At 40.8% G+C, this 24081-nt stretch overlaps 1 protein-coding gene across 2 annotated transcripts; it reads right to left on the reverse strand.

Annotated features, from left to right (window-relative positions):
* Nucleotides 1-255: 255 nt before the first annotated feature.
* hk1 (hexokinase 1) lies at nt 256-23668 on the reverse strand. Of its 2 annotated transcripts, none has more exons than XM_069174065.1 (21): nt 23623-23668; nt 13710-13872; nt 10557-10705; nt 10349-10468; nt 10034-10129; nt 9771-9870; nt 9340-9523; nt 8922-9077; nt 8698-8785; nt 8171-8316; nt 7689-7881; nt 7480-7591; nt 6139-6287; nt 5414-5533; nt 5007-5102; nt 4825-4924; nt 4551-4734; nt 4253-4408; nt 3886-3973; nt 3458-3603; nt 256-2219 (listed from the first exon to the last, which is right to left on the reverse strand). In XM_069174065.1, exons 1-21 carry the CDS (start codon nt 23662-23664, stop codon nt 2072-2074), a joined length of 2736 nt encoding a protein of 911 aa, XP_069030166.1. In that variant the 5' UTR covers nt 23665-23668; the 3' UTR covers nt 256-2071. The 2 variants fall into 2 exon arrangements, with proteins under 2 accessions (XP_069030166.1, XP_069030165.1); XM_069174064.1 differs by lacking the exon at nt 23623-23668 and adding an exon at nt 20871-21218.
* Between the last annotated feature and the right edge of the window lie 413 nt (nt 23669-24081).

The following is a 24081-nucleotide window of genomic DNA, read 5'->3' on the forward strand; positions in this document are numbered from 1 at the left end:
GTGCTTCTTTCTGAACTTCAACTATAGCAACCGTTTACACATTTTGAGTCAGTCAGTGGCATCCCAGTTACAGACAGGTCAGAGCTGCGGTGGTGGAGGAAACACATTTAGATCTGGTCCATAGTTACACTTCAGACGGATGCTCACAGAGAGGAGGGCTTGAGCTTATGTTCCAATTGAACACATTAATAACAGTGCTTAACAGATCCTTCAGTGCATGGGGACACAATCTCTGGTGCAAAAACAACTACAACATCAGATTGACACAGTTTTGATTTTATTTAGTGACTGATTGACAGTGTTCGACAGATACAGTCTAGGCTTTGTGAACACAAGCAATGAGATTAAGGTGTTTTGTGTGTGATGGGTTGGTGTTTAGACCGGGGGCTTTGGGGAAAGTCTGAGGAAAGGGTACTTTAGGACACGCTGGAGAGGCTGGCCGTCTAAATTCTGGGAGCCTGATTTAAATGCAGGTAAGGAAATTCAGCTTGTTTGTTCAGTATTCATTTTGTTATTTAACAAAATGGCAGTAAATTATATTGTAAGATCTCAAAGATGCATCCATGAGCACTCCTGCTAATTACAGTACCGTGTCTTACAGGGACACCACTGACCTCACAGTAAATATTTTCACTCTTTTAGTCTCAAATATCTCCATATGATCAAAAAAAAAAGCCAGCCTCTAATACTTGTGTCTGCCCGTGACCAAATCCACTAGTCTTTCAGTGCGTGTTATTAACAGTGATCATTATGATTTATTCAAAAGAATATAAATATTTATGATTTTGCATGAATTGTGCTACATGAATGAGCCATATAGTAGTTCTCTTAAACACTCTCCTGAGTTTTTGAGAGCATACATGAGTTGAGCTCAGAGCAATGCTTTCTTGCCAAAATGTTTAAATTCCTCTTAAACGTTTCAGCTACGGCAATGTTATATATTCATACATTGATGAGCCATTGTTGTTTCTTTGGCATCCATGTTAGCACCACAACCCTGCTTCATGGCTGTTGCTTAGTAACCAATAAGTCTCACTGTGGTGATGAGCGTAGTCAAAACTACTAACGACAGCTACAACTTACCAACAGCTGTGGTTCGTACCAACAGCAGGACATATTTGGACATATTTTACACAAGAGTACAGATAACAATAGTTTGCTGTCTTATAGCCGATCAAATATGCACATTCAGCAAACGTGAAATGGCAATTTCCTGCTAATCAAGCCACAGATCAAGTCCCTCTTTTGTCATGCTTCTGACCTTAAATACAGAACAAGTATCAGGTACCATCTCAGGGAACTTTGGCTTCTGTGTGCGTCATCATTGCAACAGTAACATTTGTCAACATCTCCCAATATAAAAATAAAATAAATAGCAACAATAACATATTGTACTATATCTGGGTTAAGATATTAAAAACTTTAAAGCAAAAATATTCCCTTTCATCTCATTTCACATTTATATTCTATCTCATATTCCATTTACGTCTTCCTGTACAGACAGTGAGAAGTCTACAGCAGACAGCAGACACACTTGTGACTTTGGTCTGAAACAGTATTTTTAATGTCCCTGCTTTTACTAAACATGTTGGAAGAATCAAAGGTTTTTTCTTCTGCAATGTTTTTCTAATGTGCTGGGAATATTGTTATTGACTGCAGTTACCAGATTAATCCTCCAGATAGAGACAGAGGATCATTGCAGGAGTTTATGAGGTCTGCTTTCTGAAGCTGCTTTTTAATCTTTTTTAATTTTACAGGAGTTTAATGTGCCTGTTTTATCCTTATCATAACTTGAACCTTAAAATTACAAAACTGTCAAACCCTTAAGAAACTGGGTGGTTTTTCATTGGTTAATCAAGGATAATCTAACTACAACAGTGCCTGACTCTCTGCTATGTAACACAGCAGAGAGAGCTGTCTCCTTTTCTCTGTGTCACATAGACAGACTAAAGCAGCAGCTACTGGATCGTGACTGTTGACTGGACAGGTTCGATTTAGCACAAAAGGAGACAATGGGTGAGTGTGTGTGGGGGGGGAGAGGGGGGGATAACAGTGAGCTGGAAGGGAGTTTCTATTTACTGTTCAGCTCCTCCCGGAGCCGGCAGCCAACGGCTGTGATGAGAGCAGCTCCTTTCCCACTGCCATCCTCTGACAATAGGAAGTTGACGTCACACTGAGGAGCCAGTTCATTGACAGTCTGGTGCATGATCCCGGAGAAACTAAACAGAGACCAGATTTGACACCATGTTAGAAAAGTGAAAAACATGGTGAACATGTAGGTGAAAAAGAGCCATTCGAAATGTGGTGTTGAGGTGAAGGGGGGTATGGCACCAATACAGCAGTGAGTGAAGTGAGTCTGGAGGAGGAGCTAAAGCTGGTGACCATGAAGAAGAGTTTGCCTGTTACATGTTTAACAAGTTCAACTAGATTATGTATAGCTGTCAGACATGTTTGAATAAGAAACAGGCTCTTCTGGCTCTTTTTTTTTTTTTTTTGATGGGTCGTTTGAGTGGACACTGAAGAAATGAAGTGCAGTGAGAGTATTTACTTAACCTCAGTTATACTCTTGTATTGTGCAAATAGCAATACATCACGTATTTAATTATGACATCATTAAAGCATGACTCAACATGATCGGCATGCACTTACACACAACACACATACTCTACATGGATCATCTGTCTGATAAAGTATTTTTGTACGAGTTAACTTGCTATTAACTGAGCCATACACTATATGCCTATGGTACATTCGACCAGTGTTTATGAACAGTAGTTGAGCACAAGGTGTGAAAATAAAAGATAGAAAAAAAACTGTGATGTCTTGACTCCTTTGACTATTTTGTAAATGTAAATACACCAAAATTTTAGAGTTTGCATATTAAATCATGTCCACATGTAGCCACATACAAGAATGTTGTGAATTCATTGCTTGTCTAACACAGCCTACTTCCTTTCTTACACTGTGATCTCTCTTTAATTTGGACCATTAGGTATCACAGCACCTCTGTTATTAGCTGTAGTGAATCGATGTAAAAAAAAAAAATTTAAAAATTTAAAAAAAAAAAAATTTGAGAGGCTCAACAGCAACACAGTTGAATTTGTCACAAGAAAGAAAGAAAACAGTAGTGACACATTTCAAACAGTAGCGAGCAGGACATTTTTTTGAGCTTTAATAGCCTACAACTCCTCTCGTCATTGTCGTCCAAAACTGGATGAGCCTGCCTCTGATTATATTTACTTGCCTTTTGAATAGTAATTTCCAACCCTGGGATTATATTAATCAAATAGATATTGTGTAAATACGTTGAGAGCATCATTACATCCTCTAGACTGGTCCATTTACCAGAACAGAGAATGACAAGGTCACCATATGTAATAACTAATTTTCATTTCTTTTTCAACTCAATAGACAGTAAATAGTTTTATGAGATGGATTACTGATGAATTAAACTTACTGTGGATGTAATTTGTACAATGTCCCATCCACCCCTACAGTGATGTTCAGATGGTCCAGTCCTCGGTTCTCTCTAATCTTATCGACCACGGCTGCCATTCCTGCACCACATAGCTGAGCTGCACGGTGTGACACGGCTCCACACACCTAACAATAAAAAAACAGTATCATTATTTCAACAGGTAACAAAGTGTAGCTGCCACAGTTTGCTCAGTCACAAAACCACATATCACTCATCAAACTTTGAAAACAAATATAACTTAAACATGTCTGTCGCACACTTTCTAGTCTTTCACTATTCACAGACTGATAAAATGGTAATCTATTTCACAGTGTCCAGGTGTAGATGTCTAAGTTTGAGGCTGAATTAGCTACTACATGCTCAAGTGGAAGGTTTCCATCAGGCATAAATTGTCCTGTCTACCTTACCTCTTTGACTATGATACTGTCATCGCAGGTGCTGTCCAGCCCTAAGTGCTGCAGGATGGATCTGACCTGCAGTAAAGCCAATCTGTCACTGAAGAAAGACACAAACACACACAAAGTCTCAGCCTTTAAAAGAAGAGAGATCAACTCAACCAAAAATGCAACTTTGCTGGATAACAACATTAGTCGCTCTATGACAAAATGAGCAGATGCTGTTTTACGATTGGAGTGAATGGAGTGCCATCTTGTGGCTATTGTCACTTTCACAGCTCAGTAAGATAACAGACAAAAGTTCAGAGTACTTTTCACCCCCTTGAATAATACGCTGTCACTTCTATTGACACAACAAAACGCAGTGCTAATTTTTTACCTCTCTATCTGTGAGAGGAACTTTGTTTCGAAGATGCCTCTGGTCTTCAGAGTTTCAGAAATCTGTCCTCTGAAGAGGAATCCTTTCTTCGTCATGTCTATGAGGATGTTCCGTGCAATTTCACCGAGGTACATGCCGCTGCACATTTTCTCATATCTAAAACACAAAAGCACAAAACACACACATAAGTACACCTATTCATGCAGCTGTACATATTTTAAGTGATAAAGATGTGAATTCATGACATACAGGGTTAATAGGTTACATTTTTTCTGACATGTTTGTGTGTTCGTGGCACCTTTGTTTGCCTGGATTGAGGGAGAAATCATCCACAGAGCGGTCATACTCTGTCCTAATGTCGTCAAGGCATCCGTTGTCTCCGAAAGCCCCCCACTCCATGTTGACACACATCCGTCCGTCATCGCCCTCTATCATCTCAATGTTCCTCATCTCCTCCATGTAGCAGGCATTACTGCCAGTGCCTTTAATCCGAAAGATGCATTAGATTGACGGAGCACAGAAAGTTGAGTATATACAGTATCTAAAACAAGTCCATATAAAGGTGAACTCACCAGCGATGAGTCCAATCTCACAGGTGGATTCTTCATAGGCACAGGTCATCATAGTTCCCACCGTGTCGTTGACTACGGCCACAACATCCAGGTCAAATTCCTGAAAGCGGAAACAAATATTATAATGAAACATTACATTCAACATTTAGCACAGTGTCATGTTGCTGCTCCTCGCATCCTACCTCTCTCCTCTTAATGGCGTCCCTCAACAGTCCCACCACATCTTCCCCTTCGCAGTCTGTTGCCTTGAAGCCCTTCGTCCACGTCACCAAGATGCCCTGCACACACGCACAAGTTCTACATATCATGTGGCATTTTCATGGTCTGCTCACAGTTCAGAAGATTGTTTCATCCTTGAGCTCATGAAACCCAGTGTGCTGAAAGTCAGCTAAAAAAATATAACCGTTTTCTGAGGTCTTTTAAAGGTTAAGATTTTGGAAACATCACTTGGGGGTTTGCCCTTGATGCTGTGTGTCTAACAGTGGGCCCATTCTACAGAATCAGCAAGTCCAATTTTGAGACGCAGCTGATTTAAGACCCTCGGGGAAGTAAGGCAGCATCTAAGAGAGGAAGGAGGAGGAGCACATACAGCGTCCAGGCTGGTCTGTCGGCAGGGGAACGAGAAAGTGAAGCCCAGAGGAAGACGAGCGTTCTTCATCCCCATGTAGTCCAGAAAGTCGCTGATGCACTGCACAATGTGATCAAACAACTGGAAGAATAAAAAAGATGAGAATTTTTTTAACTACAGTATATATCAAAAATATTGGTAAATGTTGTTCCAATGTGAGCTTCCACTGATTATTTTCACTTTCCACCTCCAATATTATGCTTTTATTAGTTTGAATTTGATGTCTGGCAATATGGACAAAATAATAATTTTTACAACAGGAAGTAAGAATTTCAAACCTGCAGGCTTTAAAAAGCAACACAAAGGACCCATATTGGATTTTGGAGAAGCCAATAACACATGCTCTCTCCATTATAAGTAACCGTAATCTGACCTTTCTGGCGTTATTACAGAACTGTGACGAAGAAAGATTGAATTTAAAGGGGCTCTGTTGTTCACGTGTGTCACTAACCTAATGAGGCACCTGTCTACCTATAACCTATCAGCCGATTCTTCCCAACTTATATTCTCTTTATTTACATCTGAATCAACAAGAGTCACAGTCTGACATATTTCCTCTCTACCCTAATCTTTACAGCACCACAGAGGTTCAAAGTTTTTTACATTGTCCTTCTGCCTTTCATTCTCCTGCCCTGCTTGTATAATTTTTGTCAGTTTGACACTGACTGATGGATTGTCTCTCTCACCTCCTCTCCTGTGCCCTGCATCACTTCCATAGGAATAGCGTAGATCTTGTTGTGCATCTCCACCGTTCTCCTCTTCCCAGAACGGATCTTGACCAACAGAACTCTGAAGTTGGTTCCTCCTAAATCCAAAGCCAGGAAGTCACCATTCTCTGGACAGACCGACAGACAGACAGACAGACAGACGGATAAATAAATAACCAGGAACCAAAATGCCCACACTGACTTTATTAGATATGACTTGTTCCAGTTATTAAAATGTTCATGCCGTGGAGATATGTTCCTTATAACGTATATATGCAAATACAAAATCTGCATTTGTATGTTAGTGGTTTGAACACTGTTTTCCTGCTCGGTTCACATAGAGGTGGCCATCTGAGGACATACCGGTCGGTGTTCTATTTAAACAGATGTCTGGGTGACCCAGAAGCTAAGTGGTTAGGGCGCAAACTAAATGGGTGCAAATGCTGTCAGCAGTGAACCCCTAGTACGACTCCGAGTCAGCCAGACCTTTTCTGTATTTTATAACCCTGCTCTCTTTACATTAATTTCTTGCCTATCTCGATTGCTTCTTATAAAGCCGCAATACCAAAAAAAAAAATCTTAAAAACAAAGATGTCTGTGTCAAAGTTTGAGAAGTTTTGTTTTCAAAAGTTGCAGAAATAAAAGTTTAAAACAGGTTTTAATCAGGGCAAAGGTGAAAACAGTACAGACACGATGAAATTTCTGAGATAATTACTATTGGCCTCAGAGAGGTGTGACGTGAACGAGTACACCAGCTGCATAGCTGCTGAGTATTGATTTTAGCATTGTCTCCCAACAGACGTCCAGTCAGAAACTGTCAGGGTGTATGATGGAAAGATTCTTTTATATGATGGAAAGATTCTTTTGTTTTTTTCCTTTTTATGTACATGTTATGTTATACTTTGTATAAACAGGAGGGATATGATGGAAAGGAAAGATTTGTCTCTTCCTCTTGTTTGCATTGTGGCTCCGGAAAGTCTCAGGCCCCGAAAAGTTTCCTTTGCTTTCTGTCTTATTTGCAGGTGATTCTTTCCGCATCTAGTTGACGACTCCCCTGCATCCTTATCTTGTGACCTACAACCAACTCTGTATTACCATACAAAAGCAGGTACAAAGGGAATGGGGGTGATGGTCTACTGTTTGTCCCACTGTATAAAAGCTGACCTACGGAGGAGGGAAGACCCCTTCTTTGCTGGACACCTCTCTTTGAGGGTGCATGTATGTGTTCCTCCTTGCAAGAATAAATGTCCGATGTGTTTGATTTTGAACCAAGCCTCTTGAGTAATTTTTCCCAACAGTGTATGTGAGTGTGTGCATTACCTGTGCCATCAGGAGTGCTTCGTACAAAGGTTGGCAGCATTTTAACAGTAGCGCAGTCCTGTGTGCTCTTTGAAAGGCCATTTTGGATCTCTATCCTCATTCGCTTCTTTACCTGGAGAAAAAAAGATTATTTTGGTTAATAGAGTCATCAAAATAATGTATTAACAAAGTGATTGAATAAGCACACGACAGTATTATTCTTTCTTCACCTCCAGTAACTGTTCAGTCGTCAGGCGGAATTCAGACAGTATTTGGGAAATTTGTCGTGACTGTTCAGCGAGCCTGTAGGCCACAGCTGTCACCATGGCAGCTCCCTTTCCACTGCCGCTCTCTGAGAGGAGGAATCGGATATCGGACTCTGGGACCAAACGTCGGACTGTCTTATGAAGACGACGGGCATATCTGAAACAGATACAAGAGAGTTTACCTGTTTACTCCTTTCAAAAGTGTGGTCTTCTGCAGACAGTATTAGGCATACTGATAATGACTAAATAATGTGTAACATAATGTAGGATATACAGTTAACCTCTCAATGCCTGAAAACAGTTTTCAGTAATGTTTGTGAAAAAATGTATATCAGATGCAAAATATATTAAACAAGGGAATAAAACGTATAAAGAGCTGATAGAGCATGTGAATTAATCCTAAATCCATTCATTTGTTTCTTGTCTTTTATCTTGTTGACACTCACTGTGGGTGCATCTTGTAAAGAGAGCCATCGATGCCCACAGTGGTTCGAAGACGAGCCACTCCTTTGTTTTCCTTTAGCTTCATCAGGATGGCAGCCAGTGTGGCAGCAATCAGGCTGGCAGAGCGGAAAGACACAATGGTACAAACCTGAAGGAAGAAGAACCATGAGGGGAGACATTCAGCAAGCAGCACACAACACCATAATTTCATGAACACCACACTGTATGTTGCGTTAACATTTCAAGAAATACAAAGACGTCTTTAAATCACCAGGTATCAGACATGCTGCAGTAATGACAATATCAGTTGTTTCTATTTGTTTTTCAGGAACATCTAAATATAAATGTCAAAGTCCTGCAATAAGGCTATAATGCTTAAAAAAAAATCCCTATGCTTTAAATAGTTTGTTGGATAGTAAAACATTAAATACTTAGATATATAATTTTACTATGTAGTTTCCCAAATTTAAGTGGCCTCTGGAAGGAGGGATTTACATAATACAATTTGTATTTCAACAACAATACACACATGCTGCACAGCGATGCAGTCCTCCGTTGAGGGCTCCACACCAAGTCGGATTAAAGTCTCTCTTGTCTTGGTCAACCCTTCCTTACTCCTAAACAGGAGAGAGGTACAGAGACAAAGAGACACTATGACCAACTAGAAAATAATAGGAGACATTTTTTTTTTATTGATTTGTATGACTAATTGATGAAGTGCATTTAGTTCTATAGTCCTGTGGTGTGACTCACTTCTCTATGGCGGAGACGTGCTTGGTCTCAAACTTCCCTTTCGTGAGAAGCTCAGGTGTGATCCTGCCCTCGAACAGAAAGCCTTCTCGGGCCATCTTCACCAGGATGAGACGAACCAGCTCTCCCATGTACATCCCACTGACCATCTTCTCAAATCTACAGCACCAGGAAAGAACAGATATCCAGAAACTGGGTTAAACATCCTGAGATCACTATACTTTTTTTTTTTTTTTATAAGGAATAGCTTTACTTTCATAGTTATCATGATATCATCATAGTTAAGATGCAGCTAGTTGTGCTAGTAGCTGAGGTAAAGCTCGTGGTGAGGCTATAGCCATCTAATATTCTTTTAGAAAAACCTTTTTTTGACATAAATGAATAAACTGTGTAAGGCTGTGATACTTTTGATTTTACATACAGCTGTTTGCCTGGATTAAGAGAGCCTCGGTCTATCTCTCTGTCAAACTCAGTCCTGATGTCTTCCAGCCTGCCGTCGTCCCCGAAGGCTCCCCACTCAGTGTTCACACACATCCTGCCCTCGTCTCCCTCCACCAGGTCAATGTGACGCAGCTCCTCAATGTAGCACGCATTGGTACCTGTGCCTAAACACACAGACATACATACGATTATAATTGAACCAGTTTACTCATTAGACTTATTGAACAACTATTTACATGAATTTATTTTCCTTTGACAAACTGATGGATGTTAGCACTAAGTTTGTCAGTTTGTTTAAGTTGTACCTAATTTCTATTTTGCTTCTTTAGAGAGTATTGAATTGCACAATTTTACTCTTGATGATGACAAATACATTCTTGGATGTGAGTGGTCCCTGAACTATTGAAATACCGATGATAATGCCGACTTCACAACGTTGATCATCGAAGCCACAGGTCATCATGGTTCCCACAGTGTCATTCACTACTGCCATGATGTCAGCATCATAGTCCTAAAACAAATGAAACCACACACGTATATGTGAGCTTTTACAGTTATGGTTTGCAGTCGTCAGTGCCCTTCTGCATCCCTGTTTCACTGAGATTAAAATGCATACAATTGGTAACAAATAACTGCAGGCGACAGAATGCAAATGGACCAAAGATGAGACTCACCCCTCGTTTCTTAATAGCCTTGTTGAGCAGCTTGACAACATCCATCCCCTCCACTCCACCAGCCTTGAAACGCTTTGTCCATGTTATCAGATAACCCTGGAGACAATCAGGGAGAACCAGAGGGACATGAAAGAATAAAAACAATGTTTGGTATGGTTGGGCTGAGACTGGCACACGCATTACTCTGGATGAGGTCTCCATTACAACTGTGGCAACTCATAATGTAACTGGCCTACAGGGTAGTTATTCAGATATTGGAATGAAGTTTAATAAATGGAACGTGCCCCGAGTGACTATGTTGACTACATACTTTACCTCATCTAGTTTGGTCTGCTGGCAGGGGAAGGAGAAGGTAAAACCAACTGGGAGTTTCTTGTCTTTGATGTTGTGTTTTTCCATGAAGTCCCCAAGACACTCTGCCACATGGTCAAACAGCTGGAACAGAGGTTGAAAGAGGGGGAGCTCGTCTCAGGTGGAACTTAGGAGAGTCTGTGTATGTGTGTGTATTTCTCTTTGAACTCACTCTTGTTCCACTGCCGTGAATGATGTCCTCTGGTGTGTCATAGATTTGACTCTCCATCTGAACAGTCTGTTTCTTCTCATGGCTCACTTTGACACGGAGAATCCTGAAGTTGCTGCCTCCCAAATCCAGCGCGATGAAGTCTCCTTTCTCTGGACAAGAGAACGGCAGAGATAGAAAGACATGTCAGTGCATTTAGATACAAGGCTGTGGACCAGGGGTCTCCAACCAATAGCTTATGAGCTACTTGAGCATGTGTTTGTTGAGTATCAACTTGCTCTCAGCTTCAAAAGAAACATATTCAGCTTGTTTGGTGGAGCTCAGCTATGTGAATAAATGTTACTAAACACGAGTAGCTCTTGGACACTTTCATTTTGTCAAAGTAGCTCTCACACACACTGACATTTGTAGCAGATAATTATCCTTTGCTTAAAGGAGGAAGGTTTCAGCATTAGTGTTTTGGATTTCTTCCTAAAGAAAGACTCTTATGTATTTTACATTACTGAATGACATGCAGCTAACGACTCAACAGGGAGACATGTCTTATCAGTGTGTGTTTCATCCTCTGTTAGCTTAGCAAACAAATACAGCTCTCACTATGAATTAATGTAACACTGTGTATTGTCTATGTAGCGAATGAAAAGATAAAGCTGTTCCAGCTTTTATCAGAAGTTATGTCTTGACTTTGTGCCGAGTCCTCCAAATATAGCTTAACAATAAGAAATACACATGCTTATGTGTCTTCATGCGTGTACACTGGTGCGTAATACAGTAGGTTGGCGTGACTCTATTCTGTCCTGCTTCAGCTTCATCTGTGTTTATTGGTTCATGATTGCCACCATCGGAGGCATTATGACCATTAAAATCCCATAAATTCAGGTGTATATTTAGTTCCTGGTCACTTGACTAAACATTGGGACGGTAGTTTATTTATATGGTGCTACATCAGCGACAGCCGTGACCAAAGGTGTGATTGGGCTGTCCAAAGTGTCCGTCCTATTCTCATGCACAACATATCTCAGAAACACCTTGAGGGAATTTTTTAAAATTTAGCACAAACGTTCACTTGGATTTAAAAGATGAACTTAATGCATTTTGATGATCAGAATTTATAAACTATTAACAGAACTTCCAAATAAATGTCTAAAAGGATAAATTGGTGAAGTTATGACATTTTATATCTAACCTTCAAACTGTGCTGATTGTATAGATTTTCTGTGCTGTCAGGTTAAACCTATGGGTGAAGCATCCATGTTTCAGAGTCAGTAGCTTCTTTGCAGCACCCTCCATATTTGAAGCGTCACGTTACGTAAATTTAATTGGTTGGCAGAGGCAGACAACTGCAAGGCAGTAATCATATTTTCCGTCTGAATCAGTAACTTTATTTGTTTATAGCTCTCTGATTAGATAATCTGCAGTAGTAGCTGCTTATCACAACTCGTTCATAATAGGACTCAGAGCCTGCTGACCTCTGATAAAACTGGCAGTTACCGCTAACCCATCACATGGTCTGCTTTCTTCTTATTACTGTTTCCTTCTGACACTTATTCCTCAGTGATCCAGTAAGACATCCTACAGGTCAGAAAGTCTTAGTATTGCTGTGGCAGACACATAGTTTAGGGTTGAATCCATGGATTATATATGTGCTAATTTACAAATACTCAGTCTTTACATGCTTTTCTAAAATTGCTGGCAACAATGATGCAATGATTAAAATGTAGAAATGTAAATTTGTTATTTCTGAGTAAATGTTCTAACTAGAGGCAAATTTACTTTTACACACTTGTGTAATTTCGCATTGTTATATTGTGCCACTGTACTTATTGTGCAAATCAGAAAGCAAGGTCAGGTCGCGGTAGTTCAGTCTGTGATTCATAATTTATCTCAAATACAGTCAAGACTAGACATTTTTTTTTTAAAGAATTCCAGATAGTGTTATTTTGTGCAAACTTAAGAGAGATGACATTCCATCTGAATTAAAGTATTTTCTAAGTCTGATTTAAGTTCACTGTTGGTCAGTGGGGATGAGGAAAATAGAGCCATGTGCAGACACTGGTGTTGTTATTTTCCTCGGCTGTTCAGTGATATTTGTGCACATTTGAAAACATGGGAGAAAATGAAACATACCAGCAGCTGCCTTGACCATCACTTTACCAGGTGAACAAAACACACATATTCCTGCTCTCTAACCAGGTGGACTAATAATCCCATCTCCTCTGTGGAGATCAGGGTGAACGTCATGTAAAAGAACCATTTATTAATAAATTAAGTTCAGGAAACATTGTGCTAAAACAGTCATTCTAAAGTGACCTTGTCTGCAGTAACAGTTAGATGTTTCGTATCATACCAGGAATTTAATTTACATTTTGTTAGATGCTTGCATCACTGTAACTCCAGGAATAACTTTGTGTCACTTTCTTATCCAACCTTGCCAGCAAGATTGCTGATCTGTGATTTGTGTGCATGTAATGTATTGTGTCCAGAGGTACAGCTCTCACATTGTAGAATAAAGATGGAATTTTGTAGAATAAATTTAGAGGAGAATATAGATCTCTGTGTTTACATGAGAGGGAAAATTTTGCTATAAATACTGAGCTGACCAAGGTAATAAAATCTGCTCCTCAGTTTAAGTGGACGGACGCTCTCCTCTCGGAGTACAGCATGTACAGAGCTAGAAAAATTCTGACTCACATTCACATGAAGGGCAAAGCGACTGCAGCAGAGCAGAGTTAGACGGCGCTTAGCTGACAATGACATAATGACCAGGAGAGAGGGGAGTTGACACAGTATTGATTACGAAGCAGTTTGAAAATCCATAACATCTGTCAGCAAATGACCAGGCATGACAACTTAGTACAAACTACAAGAGAGCGAGGGACTTTCTGTCACTTTGGTCCCAACATAAAATGTCACATGAGGGTTTTGTCAATAGGGACCTAAACTAAAAAGATAAATTAATCTTTATCATCACAAACTGTCACCTGCAGCTAATATGATCAAACTACACACTTTGTAGTTCTTTGATGGTCTTCATTGAGGGACATTTTTGGCACCACAGCTCTGTGTGGATCATTTTCCCTGTTTAGTACCTTGATATTCTGTAAGGGTCAGTGCTTTGGTGATGCAGTGACTAAATAAAGGCTTACACGTACTAACCTGAACCATCAGGGATGGCCCGCACAAACGTTGGCAGCATCTTCAGTGTAGCAGTGGGATTTGTGTCCCGACCCAGTCCTTTGGCCAGCTCCCTCCGAAACCGCTGTGTGATGTCCAGTAACGTCTCATCAGAGAAACGCATGGAGTACAGGTACTTGTCAATCTGAAAATAAACATCAGAAAAAAAAGAATTGAGAACTTACTGATCTTATTCTTATTAAGCATCCATCTGGAACAACAAAGCGCTATCAATATCCATGTTCGACATATTGAGATCCACATACAAACGTGTATACTGTACTGAAGGAAAGATTATTTTATATGATGGAAAGATTATTTTGTTTTTTTTCCTTTTTATGTACATGTTATGTTATACTTTGTATAAACAGGAGGGATATGATGGAAAGGAAAAAATTGTCTTTTCCTCTTGTTTGCATTGTGGCTCCGGAAAGTCTCAGGCCCCGAAAAGTTTCCTTTGCTTTCTGTCTTATTTGCAAGTGATTCTTTCTGCATCTAATTGACGACTATCTTGTGACCTACAACCAACTCTGTATTGCCATACAAAAGCAGATACAAAGGGAATGGGGGTGATGGTCTACTGTTTGTCCCACTGTATAAAAGCTGACCTACAGAGGAGGGAAGGCCCCTTCTTTGCTGGACACCTCTCTTTGAGGGTGCATGTATGTGTTCCTTCTTGCAAGAATAAATGTCCGATGTGTTTGATTTTGAACCAAGCCTCTTGAGTAATTTTTCTAACATGTACACACACACACACACACGCACGCACGCACGCACACACACACACACACACACACACACACACACACACACACACACACACACACACACACACACAGTCTCAGTTTATAATTCATGCACCTGAAATGTATCGTTTGCTAATGACATCGTCTAATTATGACGGGGCAGTGAAAATGACTCCCATCCCAAAATGTTTGTAGTCATCCATTGAGATGATCCACCTCCTGAAACAACCAGCTAAACCAAATATAAATCAGTGACATATAACCTAATATACTTTCTTTAGATTGCTTTTTCTATGGCTATCGTTGCACTACCTGAATGAATTTATTTGATTGTACCTTGGATCCTGGGGTCATATTCTACAGTCGGTATATGATGAACAGCACACCATCATTTTTGTGATGCTCAGCAAGACCAGGACGTTCAGGTAGTATCATTCACTCCAGTAAAAAGGTCATATCAGACCAAAGGGTGTTCATTGTGGTTTTATTGTGTGCATGACAGTGATGAGGATTTACAGACAAGGCGTGTCAGAGTGTAACACTACACCCACAGATAAAGGTGTGTGTTAAAGTAATTCTCATCATGTCTGGATACTGCCAGTTGTAACTGCCCTCTATGTAAACCGTGGCAAATGCAGCAAACAGTCTTAGCCACTTGGCCTTTCAGGAACAGGATGTTAAACAATCCTTGTGAAATCCGTTGTTACGACACACAGTGTGATGAAGCAAAGACCTGCTTTATTATCTGGAAGTGTGACGAATCAAGATCAGAACATTACTGCCACTCTGGTTTAATGTCACATTAATTGTGACCTACTCAGTAAAGATCAGTAATATTCAAGCCTGAATTATCATCAGTCTCTTATATCAGACATGATCACATGATCAAAGTGTGGGTATGTCCCGTGACGTCCCTGGGATAATTCACTTGTAATACTCATTGTAAAATGCATCAGACAGGAATGTTGTAACTTCCTGTTTCAGAAGTCACACTTTAACTGTGTTTCCTGTAAAGCTCTAAGATGACCACTGATATGGATTTTACAGTAGAGAGAGAGTGTGAGGACACCAAACAACAAGTTCAGTCTTTAGACATAAAAGATGAAATCAGACATCTGCCTTTTGATTTTGTTAGAGAGTTTCTCTTCAAAAAGACAATGTGAAATAGAATATGATAACAATGTGCCAGAACTGACGGGAAAGAGTGTGATGAGATAGTAGTGTAGTGTAGTTGGTCAGTCTGGATGTTAACAGGTCGATTTGACAAGGATCCGTTAGCTCACCACGTCCTGTTTGAATAATGTAAACAAGCTGGGAGACAAAATGGTATTATAGTCCCGTACATGAGAGCAGCATCTGTAAGTGTTACATTCCCCATATTGGGTCTAAATGTGGAGTCAGCCTCTGGGATGAAAGCTCATTAGCACATGCTGTTGTCAGACGGGAGCCCCCAGCTGAGCAAATGTCACCTCTCCCCTTTATAAACTCTGTGAAAATCATTAGTGCCGTGAACTTACTGGACCACACCACAAAGAAGTCCACAGCTCAAGACTAGTCTGTGGTTTAAAGGGATGTTTTAACAGCTGTGAGATTTGATGCTTGATAACGCCTTCCCCTCATGATGCTGCAGTGAGCCCTCAGCATCTGTTATTTCAGTTACATCATAAACATACACAGAAACACCAACACGTCTCTCCACTCTCGTTCTTTCCACATGCGCATTCATAAAATCATGCATGGACACAATGTGCATGCAAACTAAATACCCTCAGAATAAGATTTAGAGGAAATTGAATAACAATTTCAAATCTAAATAGAATAAACACAGTTCACATACAATGACAGATATGTAGGTATGCAGATCTACAAGCAGAATGACCAAATCAAATTGCTTTAGTCTTCTTCTATGACAAAGTTGCAGTTTGAGATGTATTTTTGCATTTAGTGTTTTGACACAAATCAGCCATCTAACAAGAGGAAATGAAATCAGGCCTCAGGCAGATCTACTGCACCACAAGTACCTAAAGTTTCCACAAGCAACATGGCACATTAAAAATTATATGTCAAAAAGATGACATTTTCTGGCTTAACATTAACAAGGTGGCATTTTTGGACACATTCAGTTGTGCAGTACAATAAAGAAATGTCACCGGGTTTTTTTTTTCTATTATTTATGAAACTCACAGAGGAACAAATGAGTCTGTGTAGTGACAAATCGAGTACTTCTATTGATGATCAATACTCAGTCTGCAGCTGTGTGCAGTTCAGAGCTCATTGTTTTGGTTCAGTGCTTCTTTGTGTTGAGTCTCTCCAGCTCCCTCCAACATCTGCGACCTGACCCTAAATTCCTGCTAATTTAGGGAAATAAATCCATCACTGCAACACAGTAACGACCTGCTTTAATCTGAGTGTAAGAAAGCAGCAGCACAATATTAATCACATTTGACTTACTTAGATGTCACGCTCATTGGCTTAGTAAAGATCAGGAGCACTCATAGATGTCAGGTAATTGGTCCTTAACCTTATCCCCAACCTTCGCCTTGACCCTTTCACAACATAACCAATCGCAGGCAGATCGTCCTTCCCGCTGATCCAGTCTGACAGCCAAGATGAAGCCACAGACTAACAACACAAGAAGCACATGCAGCATGAAAGCTGTTCATGCTTATGAAGACTAATCATTTTCATTTCTTCAGGCTGATGTAGAGTTTACCAACCAGTAACAGACGCAGTACGATCTACAGACGGTAAATACATCCGCGTGTATTTTTGTGTTGTTTCTTCCAGATACAGTTTGAAGCAACAATGGGATTGTTAATCTTAGTTCGCGCATGAGCATGTTAGCAATATTAGGATACTTTATGTTGCTGGTGTGTGACGTTGTTGACGAACTAACGAACGTCACGTGATTTGGTACTGGAGCTTTTGTGTGATTATAATAATCGTGAAAACTATCATGTTTACTTTTAGGCAGAAGAGAGGACCAGGATATGATCTTTAGACTTTTCTGAAAGAGTATTTATTTCCCGCCGCGTCTTCAGGTGGACTGTGAATCTACTCACCGTGTCGCCCTGCTTGTCCTGCCCAGCTTCACATGTGCTTTGCTGAATCCACGCCCGTGTTTCAGGTGACAACGCTGGGATTTAGTAGGTAAAATCAAACCTTATGTAAGTGTTATTTTAATTAGTAGCTTGCCTCCGGTTTTAGGCCACCACACAGAGCCGGCATCGTTTTATCCCGGACGACTCTTTTTTTTTTTGGTTTCAAAATGACAACGTGACATATTTACATTTAATTAAAGCTACGTATGCACTAATGTGTTTTAAATTCAAAATGAAAACGATCTCCGTCCACAGGAGCGTTTTAGTACCACTGAAATAATCTCCGTGCACGCTAACGCACTTGATAAGACGAACATTCACGTGCACTGGTCACGTTACACGTTGTATTTGGTGACCCCTCAGATTGCCCCTGGCAGTGTTGGTTAGGTTGGTCAGGTTTAGGCAAGAGGAGTGAGATGGTTCCTGGTAAAATTACCAGGGCAGGTCACAGAGTCTGAATGATCACCAAAACAGTGCAAAAGTGGCGCTCAGAGTTGAGCTGATAACACCGCTGCACTCAGCCAGCCTACTTGCATAAAACGATTCTTATTCAAATTGCTTGTTTGAAACAACAGTGTGTTTGTAATCAGCTTATTTAATAACAAGGCACTCTTAGCTCTACTTAAATAACAATGTCTTTGCAGCTGTAGGTATTTCCCACATTGCTCCACATGGAACAAAAGATTTTCACCAAACCCCAGATTAATTCAGCTCCAGCTGCAAGACAGAAATAAGCAACTCTGACTCAGCAGTTTGCAGCTAGAAATCATGCCTAAGCACTTTATCATAGCAGGGCATCATTTAATCTGACGTAGCTTCAATAATGAGCTCTGCTATGAGTTGTAGAGGAAATAGTTTGCACAGAGAACCTCCCTTTCTCGATTGTGTCATTGTCCACTTTTTCCACCAATTTTGAGAAAAGTGACAATCTCCAGTGCTCTGACTGGAGGCCTCTGTGGTCCAAACACGAGTTTTTAAAGGCCATGTTTACCCCTCAACACAACCTTCTCTGACACCGCCCACAGCTTTGTTTAAGTTTCATTAAGAGGTCACACTGCCCGTCTCCACTGCCTCCTTCCTTCTACTGTCCGCTTCCTCCTTCTCTCTCTCCTTTCTGTTTGGCATTCCTCTCCTCAACAATGCCCTGTTCCCTGACAGCACCCATGAGGTGGTTCAGGGGAAGCACTGAAACCCGACTCCACTGTGTATGTACGTGCGCACAATGTTGTCCACACACATGTCTCACCATGTGGAAAAATACTGTCCTCTACACTGCACACACACACACACACACACTAAAACCTTCCGATGCCCACTAACAAGAGTGTCTGGGAGTACAGTCAAGGACACTGCAGTGGACTGAGTGGATGGGAAACACACTTAGCTGATTGAGTCTCTTTGATAACCGCGTTACAACACAGCATGTCTCTAAACTCATCAATGATGAGATTATCTGTACACTGTCACTTTTGTTGCTATAATTTTAAACTGCGGGTCTCACAGTTTCAGAACGAGAGCGTTTTTTGTCAAAGCCTACATAAACCCTGCTCTTTGAAACACTACAGAACAGCAGCACACCTGGCATTGTGTGTGTGTGTGTGTGTGTGTGTGTGTGTGTGTGTGTGTGTGTGTGTGTGTGTGTGTGTGTGTGTGTGTGTGTGTGTGTGTAAGCCTTCTCCTCCTGTTACCTGTGGTCACATGTTTCAAAGCTGGCCTATTTTAGGGAGGCAGGGAGGAGAAGAAGAGAGCAGGAGTAAAGAGGGAGGGGGGATGTGTTGTATTACATCAGATCCTGGTTGCTGGTAAATGTCTTTTACAGCCTGTGATCTGACTTTTGCACAGCAGACACACCTGAGAATGACTCTTTATTCACCTTGAGTGAATAAAGAGTGCACCGTTTAACTGAGCTGAGCGAGTGGCGGCGGACAGAAGAGTGAAATGCAGGAAGGAAGCGTGATAGCAGTGAACTTTTTCCATTTATACAGGAAAAAGACCAAATGCAGAATATGCGGTATATGTGTGACACCATCAGTGAGCGACCTTAAAGGGACCTCGCACCATCTATGAATTAAAAAGCACACAATGACAAATGGCCTTGGAATAAATTCAAATGTGACACAAGCGGGTGTGAAAGTATTTCAACATCCTCTAATTCAGTTTTACTTATGAGACTAAATTAGTTTACAGACCACAACTGTGTTTGGTGCCTGACAGCATGATTTTATAGCACATTCAATCAAGAGGTAACGGTAACTGTAAAGGACTGAGTGACTAAAGAAACTCAATTTCTTTTAATACACACACATACACATAAGCGCTCTGAGGGCGACCAAAACTGGCCCAGTCAGTTTTATGGCAGAAGTCTTGCGGTGGGGGCTGATCAGCTGAAAAGTTATGAAAGACGCACATTCATGGTGTTCACTTCGTGTCACCGTTGTCCTCGCTTCTCCTCTCAAACATTCAGTCTTTAAAACGTCCTAAAAGAATCTACAAGCGTCAGTTTCAGGAGCCATTTTTTTCTCATGTCAGCTCTTGCCTCATTCGTGTAGCTTAAACGCACATTACTGCTGCTTTTTGGCAAAGAATATATTTCTCAGGCCACTGTCCATAGATGATCTCCGTCAGGCCCATTACTGAACTGACTAATTAATCGTATCGGAGGCCTGTTAGCTCGTTTTCTTCTTCCTACTGTTTTGGTCAACTGAGGAATATAAAAGTGAAAGTTGAATTTTAACGAGACTATAAAACGAACTCAGTGACTCAGTAAGTTTGCTCATTTGTGCCCTAACCTCTCATCCCTCTGATCATGTGCCCTTTCATCCTTGCCCTTAACCGCCTCCCTCTCTTCCTCTTCGCCACACCTCTCAATTCTTACATCATGGCACCAATCACAAACCCCTGTGTCTGTGCCTACTCACACATCTTACTATACAAACACACCCCCGCGCAGTGTCACGTCTCACTAAGCCAGGTTGATTTAAATCTTGTTATACAAACTAATTTCACTGATCATAAAGTGATTTCAAGAGATCTGCTCACCCAAAATAGTGAATGTTTATTTCACTCCCTTAAAAGAGATATAGTCAAATAATTCTGGTCATGTTAGGTACTGAGAGTGTCCATCCCAAAAAAAGTCTACAAAGTTATGAAGGAGACAGCAGCGATAAACTCAGTGACCTCTAAAACACATGTGCTCCTCTACTCTCTTGTAGACCTCTGCTCTTTCTTCACATCAGTCTGTCTCAAACACACAAACAGCATCAGAAATGGAGGCAGAAGAAACAGACGGCACTCACCTTTTTAACCTGGTCATCCTTGAGCTCAGTGAAGTAATAGGCTAGTAACTGGGCTGCAATCATTCTGGTTCTCCTTTTCTCTCTCACACACTCATGCAGGCTAACTCCGACAAGCACTGTCTCACACACACGTTCACCTCCAGTTGGAGAAAAATCCAAAAATAAAAAAAATAAAAAAAACTAACTCAAACTGTGCCTGCTTAGTAGATACAACCTGTCACACACAGCCAGAGATATAAAGATATAAAGATATACCAAGTCCAATCTAGTGAGGTTTAAAATAGACAGAGCTGCTTCATGTGTGGCTAAGACTCTACAGCTCTTCCTTCTCTGTGCATGTAAGTGAAGCCAGGAAGCATGAGTGAGACAGCAAGTTTAGCTGCAGGAGGCTGAGAGAAAGAAAGGGAGAAAAGGGCAGGGAGGGCCTCATCGTGGGCCCTGCCCACAATCTGTGAGCTCATTGGTTAGGTAGCCTGAGTGTCTTTGAGTGGAGGGGGGAAGGAGTGAGTGCTACATCCTCTTCTCTGGGATTGGCTGGTCGACTGACGCCTTGGAGGCAAACTCAGTGATGAATGAGGAAGACCTAATTAAAGGGGGAGGAGAAACGTGGAGGGGGAGAAAAGAGGAAGAGGAAGAGAGAAAAGGTGAAAGAATTTTGACTGTTTCAAAGAAGTTGTAAAGTGACATTGAGTTTAGCATGTGTGGGAGACAAAATGAGTCACTTGGTCCTGATATTTCTCAGTGCAGTCATTTCTCAGCAGGCTGGGAGGAAGAGGAAGAAGAACCAATGCTTTGCATTTTTGAGCCCGGGGTTGGAAGGAAAGCTTTTAAACACAGCTTTGATACAGTGCAGGAATATGATATTAGAGAGGTCAGGTCGTATGAGTGGAAGTGTTTCCTGAGGGGAGGGGGAGTGAAAGGGTTTAGGTGGAGAGGGCTGTTCAAGCTCAAAGAGAAGTTTTATGGGACCACCGTGGCATAATTGTTTTTATATAAACTGGATTTTATCCACAGTTTGTCTGTCTGTGAAGGAAATGATTATCGCACACTCTACCAAAGTTATGTTTTTCATGTTGTGTAACGTGTGGGGTGGGTATGTGCTGTGTCTGTCATACATATGAATTGATCAGCATCTGTTTTACTAATACATTCATTGTTTCAATGCACCTTATGACATAACTCAATCTTTTTGGCTTTCCTAACCCAGTTCAGACATGTAGCTCTCTAATCCCTTTTGTATTTGTTGATTGACACTATAGAATAGCCCCCCCCCCCCCCCCCCCCCACACACACACACCTTTGTGTGTGACTGGTTCTTCCACAATAAACTGGATGTTTGCAATACTGATAAGTGTGTTGTATTTCTTCAACTTCTTCTCATTTGCCTTCCTGCCCATAAAAAGTGTTGAGTATCCCAACACACCTGACACTCCTCTTGTTCAGTACACCTACTTGTCTAAAATTTAAGAAGAGGGAAGACCGCTCACTCTGTCATCTCGAAATTCAGCAATCAGACAGCCACTCTCTCAAGCTCAACTGTCCTTTCAGCCAGACGTAACGTCATCACTACGACAACAGCTGTCTGTTGTCTGGACCTATGAGAGAACAACCACCAACACAGAAGGACTGTAATCCTTTATATAAACGGGCAGTGTATTTAATTCCACCTTAAAACCTCCCGAGTCAAATAGAAACTGCAAAGTGTGACTATTTTTAACCTTAAAGTCCTCAATCAGCACTATAAACCGGAAACTCCTCAAAACCTCATGCACCACACACCATCTGTGTTGTTTATTAATGCTTTCCAGAAATCACGTAGCATTTTGATGTTGTGTTGTTGTTTTTTTTATCACTGTACCCATCTGTCTCTCCTGCTTTTAACTTCCTCTTTTCCCAGAGTGCCATTCGACATCTCACCCACCAACCTGCTCGGGCTTGTTCTAATCTTGTTCTAATCGAGTTGTGCTGCTCACACAAAACTCAACCTGCCTTCGTGGCATTGACAGGAAGTCTAATGAGCCTCTTGCACATTTGTTTAACACTGGTGTGAAAAATTAAGTGTAAAAATAATTACTTATTTGATGATCCTTACTGTTTATATGTCTTATGAAACTTGAGCTGAAGGTCAGTTTACTTGGTCAAAGTCATTATCTTACTTTGCATCTTGTTTTATTGTGAAATATTCTCAAACACCATTAAGATAGAAACTTTATCTGGCAGCATGTCACATCGAACATATAGTTACCACCTCAGCAAACCCCTGAACAGCGTTTGGCTGGTTTTCTCTGCTAAAAAAATAAAGCTTTTAGAAACTACAGAATCTTTTAAGAATTCAACTTAAACCAAGAAACAAAAAACAGCAAAAACAAATATAGGAGTTAAAATGTCTGCTGTGAGAAGGTTTGTTCAATCTGCAGCTATTTGTGTCTTTGGTCTGTCTAAATTACAGGACTGTGACACTCGGCCACCTTTTAGAAAATCTCTGCAAACATCACAGAAAACCGACCACATTCTTAGCTGTGATTCCTGAAGCATCAAACCACCGAAGTCTGAATGCAGTAGAGAAAACTAGCTGCCTGCAACTGTGGTGGATTTCTGAAGCATCAAGTTGAAAGACAACGTATAGCAGGCTATTTCAAAGTTGTCCTATATATCCTCTTTTTGCCAACTTCTTTACTCCAGCAGCCATTTCCAGAAGATCTTTGTCACATTTTTCTTTAAACTCAGCTGTCTTTCTGGATAAATCAATTACCTTCATTGATAAAGGTTCCCCATGATCCAGTAGAGGTGGCATCCAACAGTTTTCATCACAGCGATGTTTTGCTGCATTATGGTGTCTTACTTTTCCACTCTCTACTCCACACACAGGTTTAAATCCTGACTTCAAGCGATTCATTGTGTTTTTGTAGAAAATTAATCAGCATGTGAATTGAAAATGAAATCCTAATAAAAAATAATAAATCCAGTCCAAACAAAGGTCCGATTCTGATCCCATTATAGATCCTGAAGAACCGGCAGTTCAACTCCGCCAATCTGTTGGGAGACCATTTGTGTGTGCGTGTGTGTGTGTATGAGAAAAAGAGTGTGATTGTGTGTCAAAGGTCTTATTGTTTATTTACAGCAGAGACAAAGAAACATGCTGAGCCTTCAACACACACGCGCGCGCACACACACACACACACACACACACACACACACACACACACACACA

This window comes from Embiotoca jacksoni, unplaced genomic scaffold (assembly GCF_022577435.1).
Source record: "Embiotoca jacksoni isolate LCO1_2020_lvr unplaced genomic scaffold, fEmbJac1.0.p SCAF_6, whole genome shotgun sequence".
NCBI classification, from domain to species: domain Eukaryota; kingdom Metazoa; phylum Chordata; class Actinopteri; family Embiotocidae; genus Embiotoca; species Embiotoca jacksoni.